The sequence below is a fragment of the Rhinoraja longicauda genome, chromosome 18 (genome assembly GCF_053455715.1).
Source record: "Rhinoraja longicauda isolate Sanriku21f chromosome 18, sRhiLon1.1, whole genome shotgun sequence".
Taxonomy (NCBI): Eukaryota; Metazoa; Chordata; class Chondrichthyes; order Rajiformes; family Arhynchobatidae; genus Rhinoraja; species Rhinoraja longicauda.
In genome coordinates, this window is record NC_135970.1 from 871,592 (window position 1) to 890,168 (window position 18,577).

The following is an 18,577-nucleotide window of genomic DNA, read 5'->3' on the forward strand; positions in this document are numbered from 1 at the left end:
TCTCAATGCTCAGACTAATGAAGGCCAATGTGTCAAAGACCTTTTTGACCACACGATCTTCCTGTGACTCCACCTTCAAAGAACCATGCACCTACACTCCTAGATCCCTCTGCTGTACAACACTCCCCAGAGCCCTACCATTCACAGTGTAGGCTCTCCCCATGTTCGACTTCCCAAAATGCAACACTTCACATTCTATGCATTAAATTCCATCAACCATTCCTCAGCCCACCTGGCCAATCGATCAAGATCCTGCTGTAATTTTTCACAACCATCTTCACTATCTGCAAAACCACCCATTTTGTAATCTTATGTTTCTACCTTCAAGTATAGATCCTTGAACTTTTTTTTCTTCCATTAAGTATAAAACTATATTCTTCACTCTGTATCTTCCCCTTTGTTCTATTTATTGTACTTGTGTTTGATTCCTTCTTGTGTTTTAATACAGCGCCGGATTCAGATGTCACCACAGGAAGTCCCGATGAGGGTGAAAAGCAAGCTGGGAATCTGGAAAATCAAAATGAAGGAAAACGGGCAGGTAATGCCTTTGCTGAAACATGGAACATAGAACAGTACAGCACAGGAACAGGCCCTTCAGCCCACAATGTCTGTGCTGAACATGATGCCGAGACCATCGCTCATCGACCTGCATATCGTCCACCGACACTCCTCGGCAACAACTCGACCGCCCGCAGGCCCACAACTTCACCGCTGCTCCGCACCACCGGCCCGCACACCACGAGGCAGAGGCCCGCAACGCCATTGCTACCACCAGGTGCAGTACCGGTCCTCACCGCCTCCCCGGGGCCGCCGACTGCCGAGGCCTACCTGAGGCTGCCGACCTCCACCTCCTCCCCGAGGCCGCTGCGACCGCCGCCGACCTCCACCACCTCCCTGGGACCGCTGACTGCCGGGGCCTACCTGAGGCTGCCGCCGCTGACCTCTACCGCCCCCCCGGGGCCGCCGACTGCCGAGGCCTACCTGAGGCTGCCGCCGCTGACCTCTACCGCCCCCCCCGGGGCCGCCGACTGCTGAGGCCTACCTGAAGCCGTCACCACCGACTAAATTCCAGTGTATACAAGCCTAGTCGCTCCAGTCTTTCAACATACGACAGTCCCGCCATTCCGGGGATTAACCTGGTGAACCTACGCTGCACTCCCTCAAAAGCAAAAATGTCCTTCCTCAAATTTGGATACCAAAACTGCACAGGTGTGGTCTCACCAGGGCCCTGTACAACTGCAGAAGGACCTCTTTGCTCCTATACTCAACTCCTCTTGGTATGAAGGCCATTGACTTTCTTCATTACCTGCTGTACTTGCATGCTTACTTTCAGTGACTGATGTACAAGGGCACCCAGATCTCGTTGTACTTCCCCATTTCCTAACTTAACATCATTCAGATAATAATCTGCCTTCTTGTTCTTGCCACCAAAGTGGATACCCTCACATTTATCTGCATTAAACTGCATCAACCATGCATCCGCCCACTCACACAACCTGTCCAAGTCACCCTGCATCCTCATAGCATCCTCCTCACAGTTCACACTGCCACCCAGCTTTGTGTCATCTGCAAATTTGCTAATGTTACATTAAATCCCTTTATCTAAATCATTAATGTATATTGTAGATAGCTGCGGTCCCAGCACCGAGCTTTGCGGTACCCCACTAGTCACTGCCTGCCATTCTGAAAGGGACCTGTTAATCTCTACTCTTTGTTTCCTGTATGCCCACCAATTCTCTATCCATGTCAGTACCCTACCCACAATACCATGTGTTCTAATTTTGCCCACTAATCTCCTATGTGGGACCTTATCAAAGATTTTCTGAAAATCCAGGTAACGACATCCACCGGCTCTCCCCTGTCCATTTTCCAAGTTACATCCTCAAAAAATTCCAGAAGATTAGTAAAGCATGATTTCCCTTTTGTAAATCCATGCTGACTCGGAACGATCCTGTTACTGCTATCCAAATGTTCCGCTATTTTATCTTTTATAATGGACTCCAGCATCTTCCCCACCACCGATGTCAGAATCAGAATCAGAATTAGAATCAGAATAACCTTTATTGTCATCCAAAAAAACAATTATTTTGGATGAAATTCCGTTACCCACAGTCCAACAATAAGAGCAATAAAAATAAGCAATAACACACACAATCACAACCAACACAAAACAAAACAAAAGAAACATCCATCACAGTGAGTCTCCTCCAGTCACCTCCTCACTGTGATGGAAGGCCAGAATGTCTTTTCTCTTTCCTGCCGTCTTCTCCCATGGCCAGGCTGTTGAAATTGCCTCGTTGGGGCGGTTGGGGCCCTGACATTGAAGCCCTGGCAAACTGGTCTATAATTTCTTGTTTTCTCTCTCCCTCCTTTCTTAAAAAGTGGGATAACATTAGCTACCCTTCAATCACTAGGAACTGATCCTGAATCTATAGATTCTACGGCCTACAGCATCCGGGCCTTCAGTATGTCCAACCCCTTAATCTTATACGTTTCGATAAGATCCCCTCTCATCCTTTTCAATTCCAGTGTATACAAGCCTAGTCGCTCCGGTCTTTCAACATTCGACAGTCCCACCATTCCGGGAATTAACCTAGTAAACCTACGCTGCACGCCCTCAATAGCAAGAATATCCTTCCTCAAATTTGGAGACACTCTCCTCACTCCCTTCATTCCCCCACTCACCCACTCCATCCCCCCACCCTCACCCACTCCATGCCCCCTCCCACCCCCCCCCCCCCACTCCACCCCCCCCTCCCTCTCACCCACTCCATCCCCTCTCCTCCTCACCCTACCCCCTCACCCATTCCATCCCCCTCCTCTCCCCCTGACCCACCATCCCCCTCCTCCCCCCAACCCCACCCCCCTCACCCACTCCATCCCCCCTCCTCTCCCCCTCACCCACCATCCCCCCTGGAGAGGCAGCGCTGATCGACAGCGGTGACGGCCATCTTGTTAGACTTGCTGCCGCCTCTGGCGTTGCTCTGCACTATGGGAGGAAGGTTGGATGTGAGGCATGCCGGGACGAGCGCCGGTCCTCCCTCCAAACTCCCTCTCCTTCCCTCTCCCTCCCCCTCCCCCTCTCCCACGCTCATCCACTCCATACTTCTCAACCCCTCTTATCCCCCCTGCCCCCCTCTCTCCCCTCCCTCCCCTCCCTGCCTCCCCTTCCCCCTCCTCCCTCCCCCTTCCCTCCGCACCTCCCACCCTCCCTCCCCGCCTTCCACCTTCCCTATCCTCCCACCCCCCTCCCTCCGCCCCCCCACCCGCTGCCTCCCCCATCCTCCCTCCGCCTCCCTCCCGCCCCCCACCTTCCCCCTCCCCTGTCCTCCCTTTTTAAACATTAAATTGTAAATAACTTTAATAAGATAACACTAATTTGAATGAAACTTCATCCATAGCACCATTGGGCGATAGTGAGAAAGGTGGGCCTCAAATTGTCAAGCTATTGTGTATCAGTTTGGCTGTAGTTCAGGAACAATCAAACTGACAAACCAACAAGATGAGAGTTTTAGTATATATATATAGATTATTCCGATCACAGATTGTTTTTATTCTGTACTGCAATGGCTCAAATAATAAATGTATTCAAATATATCTCACAATTAATCCTAAGACAAATTAACCCAGTGATCTGAGATCAGTGTTGTTATTTTCAGGTTCAACTATTTATAGTTTTGTTCTGAATTGCATGACTACATTGTAGGGATCTGCCACCCATGTTCCGGCACCCTTGGTTCCACAGCCTTGCCGTATTGCTGACACAACAGAGGTTACGGCCGAGGGAGGGAGGGAGGGAGGGAGGGAGGGAGGGAGGGAGGGAGGGAGAAGCTGTTCCTGAATCTTTTAATATTTGAAAATAATTTGGATATTGGAGGTGATGGATTTGGAAACCCTGGTGATGTTTCTCACCTCTGAAGATACTTTGGGTTTGGGCAGATATGACACCACTCCCTCTCTCTACAGAAACCCAGCTGAGATGTGACCATGGGTCTGGTCACGGGTACACGTGAGGGCTGGTCATGTCAATGCCCAGTGGTGTGGGTGGCACTGACCTAGTCAATGCCCAGTGGTGTGGGTGGCACTGACCCAGTCAATGCCCAGTGGTGTGGGTGGCACTGACCTAGTCAATGCCCAGTGGTGTGGGTGGCACTGACCCGGTCAATGCCCAGTGGTGTGGGTGGCACTGACTCGGTCAATGCCCAGTGGTGTGGGTGGCACTGACCCGGTCAATGCCCAGTGGTGTGGGTGGCACTGACCCGGTCAATGCCCAGTGGTGTGGGTGGCACTGACCCGGTCAATGCCCAGTGGTGTGGGTGGCACTGACCCGGTCAATGCCCAGTGGTGTGGGTGGCACTGACCCGGTCAATGCCCAGTGGTGTGGGTGGCACTGACCCGGTCAATGCCCAGTGGTGTGGGTGGCACTGACCCGGTCAATGCCCAGTGGTGTGGGTGGCACTGACCCGGTCAATGCCCAGTGGTGTGGGTGGCACTGACCCGGTCAATGCCCAGTGGTGTGGGTGGCACTGACCCGGTCAATGCCCAGTGGTGTGGGTGGCACTGACCCGGTCAATGCCCAGTGGTGTGGGTGGCACTGACCCGGTCAATGCCCAGTGTAGTGGGTGGCACTGACCCGGTCAATGCCCAGTGGCGTGGGTGGCACTGACCCGGTCAATGCCCAGTGGCGTGGGTGGCACTGACCCGGTCAATGCCCAGTGGCGTGGGTGGCACTGACCCGGTCAATGCCCAGTGGCGTGGGTGGCACTGACCCGGTCAATGCCCAGTGGCGTGGGTGGCACTGACCCGGTCAATGCCCAGTGGCGTGGGTGGCACTGACCCGGTCAATGCCCAGTGGCGTGGGTGGCACTGACCCGGTCAATGCCCAGTGGCGTGGGTGGCACTGACCCGGTCAATGCCCAGTGGCGTGGGTGGCACTGACCCGGTCAATGCCCAGTGGCGTGGGTGGCACTGACCCGGTCAATGCCCAGTGGCGTGGGTGGCACTGACCCGGTCAATGCCCAGTGGCGTGGGTGGCACTGACCCGGTCAATGCCCAGTGGCGTGGGTGGCACTGACCCGGTCAATGCCCAGTGGCGTGGGTGGCACTGACCCAGTCAATGCCCAGTGGCGTGGGTGGCACTGACCCAGTCAATGCCCAGTGGCGTGGGTGGCACTGACCCAGTCAATGCCCAGTGGTGTGGGTGGCAATGACTGGGTCACAGTTTATGAATAAGGGGTCGGCCATTTAGAACGGAGATGAGGAAAAACTTTTTCAGTCAGAGAGTTGTAAATCTGTGGAATTCTCTGTCTCAGAAGGCAGTGGAGGCTAATTCTCTGGATGCTTTCAAGAGAGAGCTAGATAGAGCTCTTAAGGATAGCGGAGTCAGGGGGTATGGGGAGAAGGCAGGAACGGGGTACTGATTGAGAATGATCAGCCATGATCACATTGAATGGTGGTGCTGGCTTGAAGGGCCGAATGGCCTCCTCACGCACCTATTCACTATTGATTGAGTCAATGACCCGAAGGTGGAGGCCACACCAAAAGTTGGAGAGGGTGAGATGCAAGAAGGAAATGTCAAGCAAGCTGATTCAGTGTGATGCTTGCAGGATGTGGGAGGACAGGGACACCACTGGCTGCTACAAGTGTGAGAAGTGTATCCAGGTACAGCTCCTGAAGGACCGTGTTGGGGAACTGGAGAAGCAACTGGATGACCTCAGGTTTGTCCGAGAAACTGTCGTTCCTGGACAAGTCCTACAGTGAGATTGTTAGACCGAAGGTACTGGAAGAGAGAAGGTGGGTGACGGTGAGAAAGGGAAGGAGACATGGAGTGCAAGGGACCCCGGGTGTTGTACCTCTTGAGAACAGGTTCACCCACTTGGAAGCTGTCGGTGAAGAAGACGTTACCACACTGAGTGGCAGACTGGCTTGCGAAACAAAAAGTGCTGTTGAGCCAAAACCAAAGAGTCTGACATCAGGCAACGCCATACCAGTAGGAGACTCCATTGTGAGAGGTACGGACAGGGGTTTCTGTGGCAACAGGCGGGATTCGAGGATGGTGTGCTGCCTCCTTGGTACCAGGATCCAGGATGTCACGGACAGAGTGCAGGAAATCCTCAAGGGCGAAGGTGAACAACTGGAAGTGGTAGTGCATGGCGGCACAAACAATGTCAGAAAGAAGGTGATGAATATTCTGCAGCGTGACTTTAGAGAGCTCGGAAAAATGCTGAAAAGCAGGACCTCCAGGGTGGTTATCTCCGGTTTGCTTCCAGTTCCTCGTGCTGGCGAGAGCAGGAACAGGGAGATACAGGACCTGAATGTGTGGCTGAGGAACTGGTGCAGGGGGCAGGGATTTAGATTCTTAGACCACTGGGATCTGTTTTGGGGTAAGGGGGATCTGTTTTGGGGTAAGGGGGAATTGTACAAAAGGGATGGATTGCACCTGAACAGGTGGGGGACCAGCATTCTGGCAGGCAGGTTTGCCACTGCTACACGGGTGGGTTTAAACTAAATAAGGGGGGGGGTGTCAAATGTGATAGTCAAGGATGGAGTTAAAGGGAAAGAGAGTTAAAGGGATAGTTAATGACCCCAGAATTAACAGGAAAGAAAACTCAAAGGGATAGGAGAGTATGGCCAAGTATAATAGGGATCGATGTGAAAGGTGAGATGAGTAAGGAATTGAAGGTATTGTATATGAATGCGCGAAGTATAAGTAGTAAAGTAGATGAGCTTGAGGCTCAGTTAGAGGTTGGTAGATATGACATTGTGGGGATTACAGAGACGTGGCTGCAGGAGGATCGGGCCTGGGAACCTATTGTTCAGGGTTATACATCCTATAGAAAGGACAGGCAGGTGGGCAGAGGCGGTGGGGTAGCTCTGCTGGTGAGGGATGAAATTTAGTCCCTTGCGAGGGGTGTCATAGGGACTGATGAGGTAGAGTCACTGTGGATAGAGTTGAGGAATTGTAAGGGCAGGAAGACACTAATTGGTGTTATCTACAGACCCCCAAATAGTAGCCCGGATGTAGGGTGTAAGTTGCAGCAGGAGTTAATACTGGCATGTAAGAAAGGGAATGCCAGTGTGGTGATGGGCGATTTCAATATGCAGGTAGACTGGGAAAATCAGGTTGGTTCTGGACCCCAAGAAAGAAAGATTCTAAGGGGAGTAGGAGGTAACCGTGGTTGACAAGGGAAGTTAGGAATGAAATAAAACTAAAAGAAAAAATGTACAACACAGCAAAGAGTAGCGGGAAGCCAGAGGATTGGGAAACTTTCATAGGACAACAGAAGGTAACAAAACGGGCAATACGGGCTGAAAAGATGAAGTTGGCCAAGAATATAAAGAAGGACAGTAAAAGCTTCTTTTGATATGTTAAGAGAAAAAGATTAGCAAAGACAAATGTGGGTCCCTTGAAGGCAGACACTGGTCCCTTGAAGGCAGAAATTATTATGGGTAACAAGGAATTGGCAGAAGAGTTGAACAGGTACTTCGGATCTGTCTTCACTAAGGAAGACACAAACAATCTCCCAGAAGTACTAGAAGAAAGAGGACCTAGGGGGATAGAGGAACTGAAAGAAATTCGCATTAGGCGAGAAATAGTATTGTGTAGACTAATGGGACTGAAGGACGATAAATCCCCTGGGCCTGATGGTCTGCATCCCAGGGTACTCAAGGAGGTGGCTCTAGAAATAGTGGACGCATTGGTGATCATTTTCAAATGTTCAATAGATTCAGGATCAGTTCCTGTGGATTGGAGGATAGCTAATGTTGTCCCACTTTTCAAGAAAGGAGCGAGAGAGAAAATGGGGAATTACAGACCAGTTAGCCTGACATCGGTGGTGGGAAAGATGCTGGAGTCAATTATTAAAGAGGTAATAACGGTGCATTTGAATAGCAGTAAAAGGATAAGTCCAAGTCAGCATGGATTTATGAAAGGGAAATCATGCTTGACTAATCTTCTGGGATTTTTTGAGGATGTGACAAGTAAAATGGATGAAGGGGAGCCAGTGGATGTAGTGTATCTAGACTTTCAGAAAGCCTTTGATGAGGTCCCACACGGGAGATTGGTGAGCAAAATTAGAGCACATGGGATTGGGGGTAGGGTGTTGACATGGATAAAGAATTGGTTGGCAGACAGGAAGCAAAGGGTAGGAATAAACGGGTCCTTTTCAGAATGGCAGGCAGTGGCGAGTGGAGTGCCGCAACTGTTTACCATATATATTAATGATTTAGATGAAGGAATTAGAAGTAACACGAGCAAGTTTGCAGATCACACAAAGCTGGGTGGCAGTGTGAACTGTGAAGAGGATGTTAGGAGGTTGCAGGGTGACCTGGACAGGTTGAGTGAGTGGGCAGATGTGTGGCAGATGCAGTATAACGTAGATAAATGTGAGGTTATCCACTTTGGCGGCAAAAACACGGAGGCAGATTATTTTTTCAATGGAGTTGGGTTAGGTAAGGGGGAGGTGCAGCAAGACCTGGATGTCCTTGTACACCAACTGAAAGTTGGCGTGCAGGTACAGCAGGCAGTGAAGAAAGCTAATGGCATGTTGGCCTTCATAACAAGAGAATAGTACAGGAGTAAAGAGGTTCTTCTGCAGTTGTATAAGGCCCTGGTAAGACCACATCTGGAGTATTGTGTACAGTTTTGGTTTCCTAATTTGAGGAAGGACATCCTTGTAATTGAGGCAATGCAGCGTAGGTTCACGAGATTGATCCTTGGGATGGCGGGACTGACATATGAGGAAAGATTGAAAAGACTAGGCTTGTATTCACTGGAGATTAGAAGGATGAGAGGGGATCTTTCGAAACATATAAAATTATAAAAGGACTGGACAAGCTAGATGCAGGAAAAATGTTCCCAATGTTGGGCGAGTCTAGAACCAGGGGCCACAGTCTTAGAATAAAGGGGAGGCCATTTAAAACTGAGGTGAGAAAAATCTTTTTCACCCAGAGAGTTGTGAATTTGTGGAATTCTCTGCCACAGAGGGCAGTGGAAGCCAAATCACTGGATGGATTAAAGAGAGAGTTAGATAGAGCTCTTGGGGCTAGTGGAATCAAGGGATATGGGGAGAAGACAGGCACGGGTTATTGATTGGAGACGATCAGCCATGATCACAATGAATCGCGGTGCTGGCTCAAAGGGCCGAATGGCCTCCTCCTGCACCTATTTTCTATGTTTTTATGTTTCTTTGACTGGTGTCAGGGTGGACAACTTGACCCTTTATCTCCTGTAACAAAGATGGCGACCTCTCAATAGCAGGTAAATACATGATAAACATCTAAATTAAACGTGGGTGATATCTACCCCCAATCCCACCATGAATATACTTAAGAGCAACTTTGATCCCCTTGATAGGCAAAAAATGCTGGAGAAACTCAGGTCAGGCAGCATCTCTGGAGAAAAGGACCAGGTGATGCTTAGGATCAGAACCTTTCTCCAGACTCCAACCTGAAATGTCACCTATTCCTTTTCGCCAGAAATGTCTGAGCCACTGAGTTACTCCAGCACTTTGTGTTTATCTTTGGTGTAAACCAGCATCTGCAGTTCCTTCCCACACTAAATGTGATCCCCTGTCTGATGCTAATTGATATTTGGTAAGAAACAGTTTTATTTAATTCACCACAATGTCTAAAGCCTCACGATTCTCCAGCTGCCACCTTCCTGCTCCATCGCTTTAGGGATAGAGAGACAAGTTAACCAAATCAGGGTGCTTATCCTTAGAATACTGGATGCAGGTGATAGGTGGGTGTTTGTCCAAACCATCACAACAGGCAACCATTGCATCGTCATCTGGGTGGGTGAAGAAAATCAGTGATTGTCGGCTCCTGTTCAAAGCATCTTCTGTCTGTGGGATTCGCACTCGGTGTTTCTGTGGAAAAGAAAGAACAATTGTCATGATTTGCAAATTCCACCTGTTATTGTAACTAAACGAACATTACTTTGTCAACCAAGGGGAACTTTCATAGTTTAAAATGCCAAAGTACTAGATTCACCACGACTTGGTCGTGTGGATTCAGAACAGACATGTTCATTGAAGACAGAGGGTTGTGGTGGAAGGTGGATGTTCAGGCTGGAGTCTGTGACCAGTAGTTCCACAGGGATCTGTGCTGGGACCTGTGCTGTTTGTGGTGTAGATAAATGACCTGGACATAAAGGTTGGTGAGTACGTTTGCTGATATCACCAACATTGGAGGAGTTGTGAACTGTGAGGAAGGCTGTCAGAAGATAGAGTGGGATACAGATCAGCTAAAGGAAAGGGCAGAGAAATGGCAGATGGAGTTTAACCCGAGTAAGTGTGAGGTGTTGCACTTTGGGAGGTTGAATGGGAGGAGAGAGTATACAGTTAATGGCAAGGCCCTTAACAGCAATGTTGTGCAGAGGGATCTTGGAGTCTGAGTTCATAGCTCACTGAAGGTGGCAGCACAGGGGATGGGCTGGTAAAGAAGGTGTATTATATTGGACTCGCCGAATGTCCCTATCCAGCTATCCAACAAGCTAAACAATTGATCCAATAAAGACCAGTAGAGACGAGCTGTCGTTTGATGCTTTACTGTATTCAAATGTGAAACTGTAACGTTTAGGCACAAAAATAAATAACATAGGGTTTAGTTACATTATACGTTTAGTGTAGGAACATACTTAGACATTGCGTCTAACAAACTCTGTGACGAAGGATGGCAGCAGATTACACACAGGTGAATCACACTGTCTACACCATGAGGGTATCCCTTTCTCAGCTGCACTTCCTTGTTTATGACAACTTCCTGTCTATTCGGGAATGAAACTTAAAGCTGCTGTACCAAAACTTCCAGCAGGTGACAATAATGCATTTAAACAAAATACAGTCAAGCACTGTATTTCTGAGACACCACACAAATCTCCCATTTAACCCCCAGAGTCCTCGGGAGACAGGAGGAGGACCACTTCAGTGATTGGGCAGATGTAGAGCTTCTGGCCTCCATCCTTGAAGATTCTGACTTCCACTCTCCGAACCTTCCCATCCTGACTTGGAAAGGTCTTTGAGATGATTGCCATGGGCCACTCGTTTCTTCTGGCCTGTTTGTCCTTCAGGAGGACGACATCTCCTTCTTTGTACAGTTGTACAGGGCCCGAGTGAGACCGCACCTGGAGTACTGTGTGCAGTTTTGGTCTCCAAATTTGAGGAAGGATATTCTTGCTATTGAGGGCGTGCAGCGTAGGTTTACCAGGTTAATTCCCGGAATGGCGGGACTGTCATATGTTGAAAGACTGGAGCGACTAGGCTTGTATACACTGGAATTTAGAAGGATGAGAGGAGATCGTATCGAAACGTATAAGATTATTAAGGGGTTGGACACGTTAGAGGCAGGAAACATGTTCCCAATGTTGGGGGAGTCCAGAACAAGGGGCCACGGCTTAAGAATAAGTGGTAGGCCATTTAGAACGGAGATGAGGAAAAACTTTTTCAGTCAGAGAGTTGTGAATCTGTGGAATTCTCTGCCTCAGAAGGCAGTGGAGGCCAATTCTCTGAATGCATTCAAGAGATAGCTAGATAGAGCTCTTAAGGATAGTGGAGTCAGGGGGTATGGGGAGAAGGCAGGAACGGGGTACTGATTGAGAATGATCAGCCATGATCACGTTGAATGGTGGTTCTGGCTCGAAGGGCCGAATGGCCTCCTCCTGCACCTATTGTCTATGGTCCATTTAAGATTTTGCCTCATGTCCAACCACTTGCGTCGTGCTTTGCAGAGTGACCAGATACTCCTGACGCCACCTGCTCCAAAAGGTTTCCGCTAGGCTCTGAACACGCTTCCACTCTTCTTTGAGAAGAACTCACCAGGAGGAGGAAGGGGAACGCCTGTCTTCTGAGTTAAGAGTGTAGCTGGAGTCAGTATGAACGGTGACTCCGGGTCCGAAGACACAGGGGTGAGGGGTCTTGCATTAATCACGGCTGTGACTTCTGCCATAAATGTCGTTAAGACCTCATGTGTGAGGCGGGCTGCTCCATTCTGGAGGAGTATGTAGTCGATGATACGACAGGCGATACCGATCATCCGCTCCCACGCACCACCCATGTGGGAGCACACAGGAGGTACAACGCGCTCTGCAAAGGGTCAACCCACGCAAGGCTGCAGGACCGGATGGAGTTCAAAGAAGGGTACTTAGGGACTGTGCTGAACAGTTGGCTGAGGTATTCACCAAGATCTTTAACCTGTCGTTATCTCTGGCTACGGTCCCCAAGTGCCTGAAGTCGGCTACCATAGTGCCGGTGCCGAAAAAAGCCAAAATCTCCAACCTGAACGACTACCGTCCGGTTGCCCTAACTCCGATAGTCATGAAGTGCTTTGAAAGGCTGGTCCTCTCACACATCAAATCCAACATCCCTGACTCACTGGACCCACATCAATTTGCATACAGGGCAAATAGATCCACAGAGGACGCCATCTCTCTGGCTCTTCACACTGTCCTGACTCACCTGGACAGACACGGCACGTACGTGAGGATGCTATTCATTGACTCTAGCTCTGCCTTCAACACGGTCATCCCCACCAAGCTCAGGTGTGGGGTGTGGTGCTACGGAGCTCTGTTTCAATCACTCGAACGAGTGAGTTCTACAACATTTTTTGGAATTCGGAGGAGGTACAGCGGTACTCTAAACATCTTTGGGTATCGCTGCGACGCTATAGAAATCTTTTTTAAAGGTTTCTGTGTGTTTTGGGGCTGCGAGCGGTGTTATCAATTGACTGCTCAGCTCCCACTACTGAGGCTGGCAAACTGCCAGGAAACTGTGGCGCACAAAAAGGGGGAGAAAAACCTGTCTGGACTGATACACCTGCGTCCAGAACAACCCCCCCCCCCCCTACTGCCTCGTCGCTACTGACCGGACGGGTCTGGTTTTCGTGCGGTGTGGGAGTTTTCTGCACCCTCGACCTTCTGCGGCCTTGAGACCTGGAGCTGAAGGAGCCTCCTCTCTATCAGAGATAGGCTTCCAACAATAACAGACTGCAGGTGAATCCCTTTCGTTGCTGCAGGAGCAGCGAAGACCAGCGGGGATTGCTTGAGAAAGTCTGCAGCTCACCAGGGAACGCAGGAGAGCTGAGATACCCGGGCCAAGAGGCCGTGACGCAGCAGTTTCTAGTGGGAGCCGCCATTATTGACGTTCGAGGCAACACCACTCGCCTCCCTCCCTTGAACTGTTCTACACTTGTTCGTGTGTTTGGACTTGGCCCCGTGCCTTTTGGATTGTCTTTGTCTTTGTGTATCAGTGTTTTTGTTTCACTGTAGTGCCTGATACCATGCAGGGTCAGCGTTCTGGGGGATCGGGGCCTTCGGGGAGTTATGCTAAGGCGGCTGCTTCAGCTGCTTCGGCTGCTCCTCTGGGGGCCCGGTTCCCCATGAGGAACCTACCCTTTGAACATGGGGTCAGGTGCTACATGCCCCCCCAAATGAACCTGGAGGACTGCGCGGCTGCTGTGGCAGTGGCAGCCAAGCCTGTAGGCATTGTGTATGTGGGAAAAATGTTTGGGAAGGGCGTGTTCTTTCTGGAGTCCGTTGAGGGGGTGAACGCGACTGTATGTAAAGGGGTCACAGTGGGTGGACTTTTCTTACAGGTCGAGCCCCTGAGTCCACCGCGCAGCGGGTGGTCCTATCCAACGTCCCGCCCTGCATCAAGAACGAGGCCCTCCTTCCCCACCTTCATACCCTGGGGAAGATCCTCACCGACATCACCCCAATACCCATGGGGTTCCGCAGGAAGGACTTGCAGCACGTTCTCTCCCTCCGGCGCCAGTTGACAATGCTGCTGGACCGGGAGGAGGTGGTCGACGGGCGCTTCTGTGTCCAGCAGGATGGGCGAGACTTCACCATCTTCTGGACATCGGACCGCCCGAGGTGCCACGCCTGCAAGGAAGTGGGGCATATTCGGAGGAATTGCCCCAAATCCCGGGCGGAGGCCTCCGCCTCCGGTGCCACTAACCTCCCTCCCCCCCCCACTCCCACTCCCCCTGTAGTTGAGTCAGGGAACCCTGGGGATGGGGAGGGTCAAAAGAAGGGGGGCAAGGTGATGAAGAAGATAAGGCACCTGGGGAACAAACCCCCCGGGGATAAGACTTTGCCACCCATCCCGTCACCTCCCGTTAGGGAGTCCGCAAGCCCCATAATCCAGCCAGGGGCGGAGGGGATTGGGCGGGAGGAGGGGGAGCCACAGACTAGGGTTGCACAGGTGACCCCAGAGTCTGTGAGCTCCTCCCCTTCGAAAAAAAAAGGAGGAATCTCTCCAGGGAGGAGCAGAAGGGGGACATAGGGGAATCTTCCAGTGGGGCAGGGAGTGCTGTGGTGGAGGATGATTCCTGCCCTCTGGTTCAGGCCCCGGTTCCATGCTCTGAAGGGGTTTCTGGGGAGGGTGGTGATGGGGACCACTCGGGTGTAATGGAGCAGGGAGAGATTCCTGTTGGGGAGGGAATCCCGATTCATGCACCCGAGGAAGCCCAGGAGCAACCTACCCAGGACGAGGTTGAGAACACGCCTGTGGAGTTAGGGATAGTAGGCGGGGAGGGGGAAGGGGAAACCAGCCCTTCTCTCCCGCAGGACCTGGCTCCAGAGGGACTCCCTGAGTCTGGGGCACCAGAGTCCACTCTGGGCCCAACTGGTGGAGGGATAGACCCCACTGTCAATAGTCTTGACTGCCCAGGTACACCCGAGGAAGGCCCCTCTGCCACTGGCCCCACGGTGGGGACTGAGGTGGAGGTGAGACCAGAGGGTGGGGAAGAGGCAACCGCTGCGCAGGGTGGGGCGGGAGTCTCAAGCACAGAAGGTGTGTCCAAGGATGGGAATGGTGACTCCATCTGCAGTGGGGGGGTGGAAGGGGACTCCTCGGGCAATGAGTCAATGGATGTTCTCGCTGCCCCCGACGCCACTCCTCTCATTCCAGTGGAGGAGATCCGCGAGTTCATCGCGGCCACCGAAGGAGCCCAACATCGGCCCAAACTGGCCTCCCTCCGGTGGCCGAACTTACAAGGGGTCACCAGCTCCCTGAACCTCATCCTCAGAAGGAAGGGGAGGGGAAAGGGAGGGACGGGGGTGAAGGGAGGGACGGGGGTGAAGGGAGGGATGGGGGTGAAGGGGAACGACCGGCGTCAGCTCAGGTCTTTCTTGGACGACCTGGAAAAGGACGCCGAGGCCCAGAGCAGCGTCGTTCCTGCTGAGGGTAGAGGGACCAGTAGAGCGTCCCTTGTTGCCAAGATCCGGAAGGTGAAACGCACTGCCAATCCATCTAGGGTCCGTAGCGGCAAAGGCGACTCTGCTGTCAGTGACCAGGGGACTGGTGAGGGGATCTAGTGTACTTCTGACATGGCGATCACCATAGCCAGTTATAACATAAATGGCAGCAGGGGGCCTCTCCGCAGGTTTAACCATCTCTCAACCCTGAGGGATGGGAAATATGCGGTGAGCTTCCTGCAGGAAACCCACACCATCCCAGGAGACGAGTCCACCTGGCTCCTGGAGTGGAGTGGTGAGGTCTTCATGAGCCACCTCAGCTCCATTTCCAGTGGGGTGGCCATTTTGCTGGCCCCGAATTTCCGGCCAGAAATCCTAAAGGTCCAGGAATTGGTGCCAGGCCGCTTGCTTCACCTGGCCGTGCGCCTGGATGGCGTGCCGTTGCATTTTGTCAACGTGTACGCCCCCAAGCCCGCCGTGTTGCAGACGTGCCTGTTCCGGGAGGTGTCTACCCTTTTGAGCTCCATCGACCCTGGCGACTGCGTGATCTTTGGGGGAGATTTCAACTGTACCCTCGAGGAAGGAGACCGTTCAGGTATCCAGCGCGGCCAGGAGTCGGTGAAGAAGTTGAAGGAGCTCGTGGGCTCCTTTGACTTGGTAGACACCTGGAGGAACCTCCACCCCGACTCCAGTGCCTTCTCCAGGAGGTCAGAGGGGGGTGGCTCTCGCATTGACCGCCTGTACATTTCTCGGGCGTACGTCTCCCGGGTCTCGGCGGCCTCCATGCGGCCGATGCCTTGCTCGGACCACCACCTGGTGTGGGCAGAGTTTACCCTGCTGCGCACGAGGGGAGGGTCCGCGTACTGGCACTTTAACAACCGGCTGCTGGAGGATCGCCGCTTCCGGGACTCGTTTGTGAGGTTCTGGACCACTTGGAAGGGGAAGAGGGGAGGATTTCACTCCCTGCGGCTATGGTGGGACGTGGGCAAGGCCCACATCCGGCGTTTCTGTCAGGAGTACACTAGGGGGTCTACCAAGAGACGCGATTCCAAGGTCCGACAGCTCGGGAGTGAGATGCTCGATTTGGATTCGCGTCTAAGTCAGACCGGTGGGGACCCGACCCTCTGGAGGGAATACCAGGAGAAGAAGGACGCGCTGAAGGAGCTGCAGTTACAGCAATCCCGAGGCGCGTATGTGAGGTCGCGGATCCAAATGCTCCACGATTTGGACCGCGGTTCACCCTTCTTCTACTCGCTGGAGAAATGGCGGGGAGTCCGTCAGCAGTTAGTGGAGCTGCTCGCTGACGATGACTCCCCCGTCACCGAACCAGAAGACATCAACGCGGCGGTTCGTTCCTTTTATGGGACCTTGTTTTCACCGGATAGCTCCGGCGTGGACGAGTGCAGTGATCTGTGGGAAGGTCTAACCACGGTCGGCCCGGAGGGTGCCGAGCGTCTGGACGCCCCCCTGACACTAGACGAACTGACTGCGGCCCTCCATCAGATTCAAAGGGGCAAATCCCCTGGCCTGGACGGACTGACAGCAGAGTTCCTCCGCACTTTCTGGGGGACCTTGGGGGAGGACTACACCATGGTCCTGAGGGAGAGCCTGGCGACCGGGGAGATGCCCCTGTCTTGGCGGAGGGCTGTAGTGGTCCTTCTGCCCAAGAAGGGTGATCTCCGCCTACTAAAGAACTGGCGCCCGGTCTCCCTCCTCTGTACCGATTACAAGGTCTTTGCTAAGGCAATGGCCAACCGTCTGGGCCCAGTGCTGGCCCAAGTGATCCACCCTGACCAGTCTTACACGGTCCCGGGCCGGTCCATCCAGGACAATATCCATCTGGTCCGGGACCTGGTCTACCTGGCTCAGGAGACCGGTGTACCCACTGCCTTTCTCTCCCTTGACCAGGAGAAGGCTTTCGACAGGGTGGATCATGAGTATCTGGTGAGGACTCTGCGGGCGTTTGGGTTCGGACCGCACTTTGTGGCCCGGATCCGACTTCTATACACCACTGCGGAGTGCCTCATCAAGGTCAACGGATCCTTGACGGCTCCCATTCCCTTCCGCAGAGGAGTACGTCAGGGCTGCCCCATGTCAGGCCAACTGTACGCCATCTGCGTGGAGCCATTCCTTAGTCTGCTTCGGAGGAGGTTGACGGGCATGGTTCTACGCGAGCCAGATATGGAGGTGGTCCTCTCGGTCTATGCCGATGACGTGCTCCTCATGGTCACTGACCCCGCTGATCTGCAGAGGATGCGCGAGTGCCAACGAGTCTTCTCGGCCGCCTCCTCTGCAAGGATCAATTGGGGGAAATGTTCTGGACTCTTGGTGGGTCCATGGCAGGTGGACTCCCTCCCTGAGGAGATGCGGTTTTTCACGTGGAGCACCACGCGCCTCCTTTACTTGGGAGTCTACCTGAGTCCCGTCGCGGAGACCTGGCTGGCGAACTGGCAGGAGCTGGAGTTGAAAGTCGTCGCCCGGCTGGGGCGCTGGTCAGGTCTCCTCAGGGTGCTTTCCTACCGGGGCAGGGTGTTGGTCATTAACCAACTCGTGGCTTCCCTGCTCTGGTACAGATTGACCACATTGGTCCCATCAGCCACTTTTGCTGGGATCATCCAGAAGAAGTTGGTGGACTTCTTCTGGGGCAACGGAAAGCACTGGGTCTCTGCAGCGGTCCTGAGTCTCCCGATTGAGGAGGGCGGGCAGTCGCTGGTGTGCATCCGCACCCAGTTGGCGGCTCTCCGCCTCAGGACTCTGCAGAGATACCTGTACTCGGAGCGTCCTCCCAGGTGGCACGTGCTGGCGACACACTTTTTCCAACGGGGCCGCTGCCTTCAAGCAGGTACGCGGATCCCGATGGTGGGCGTCAGCCATGCTATCCTGCTGGGAATGCCCGGCTTCTACCGGGACTTGCTGAGAGTCTGGAACCTGGTTGCTGTCGACCGGGCCCCCCCTCCGCTGACGGAGGGCGGCGGCCCAGGCGTGAGAGCAGCCGGCCCTTGTCCTGCCCCGCTGGGTGTCGGAGAGGCTCAAATGTGTGGAGCACCTGCGGCTGAGCAAACCCCCGCTCAGCCGGAAGTACTCGTCGGACCGAGGCGCCGTAATCCTTCCCGGGAGCCGGTCCCACACAACATGAGTCGCATTTCCTCGACACCCTTCATCTCCCTCCGAGACGCAGGGAGGCGTGTCCTGTACGGGCTCCTCCTCCACACCCTGCACTTCCTCGCCCTGGTCCACCGTCCGGACACTAAGTGGCGGTCAGTGTTGCCTTCCGGTCGCGAGGTGACCCCGCGGTGGGGGTCCCTCTACGCAGGAATTCTGCCCCTCTCCATCGGGGACCTGGGGTGGAAGATATTGCACCGAGGAGTCCCCTGCAACCTG

The 18,577-nt window shown here is 53.0% G+C and overlaps 1 protein-coding gene across 2 annotated transcripts in view; it reads right to left on the reverse strand.

The window, feature by feature from the left end:
• Positions 1–4,616: 4,616 nt before the first annotated feature.
• Positions 4,617–18,577, reverse strand: part of LOC144602192 (uncharacterized) — a 39,214-nt gene continuing 25,253 nt past the window's right edge. For both annotated transcript variants that reach the window (XM_078414941.1, XM_078414942.1), the window contains exon 8: positions 4,617–9,869. In XM_078414941.1, coding sequence (XP_078271067.1) covers positions 9,675–9,869 — 195 coding nt within the window. In that variant the 3' untranslated portion in view covers positions 4,617–9,674. The remainder of the gene's footprint in view (positions 9,870–18,577) is intronic.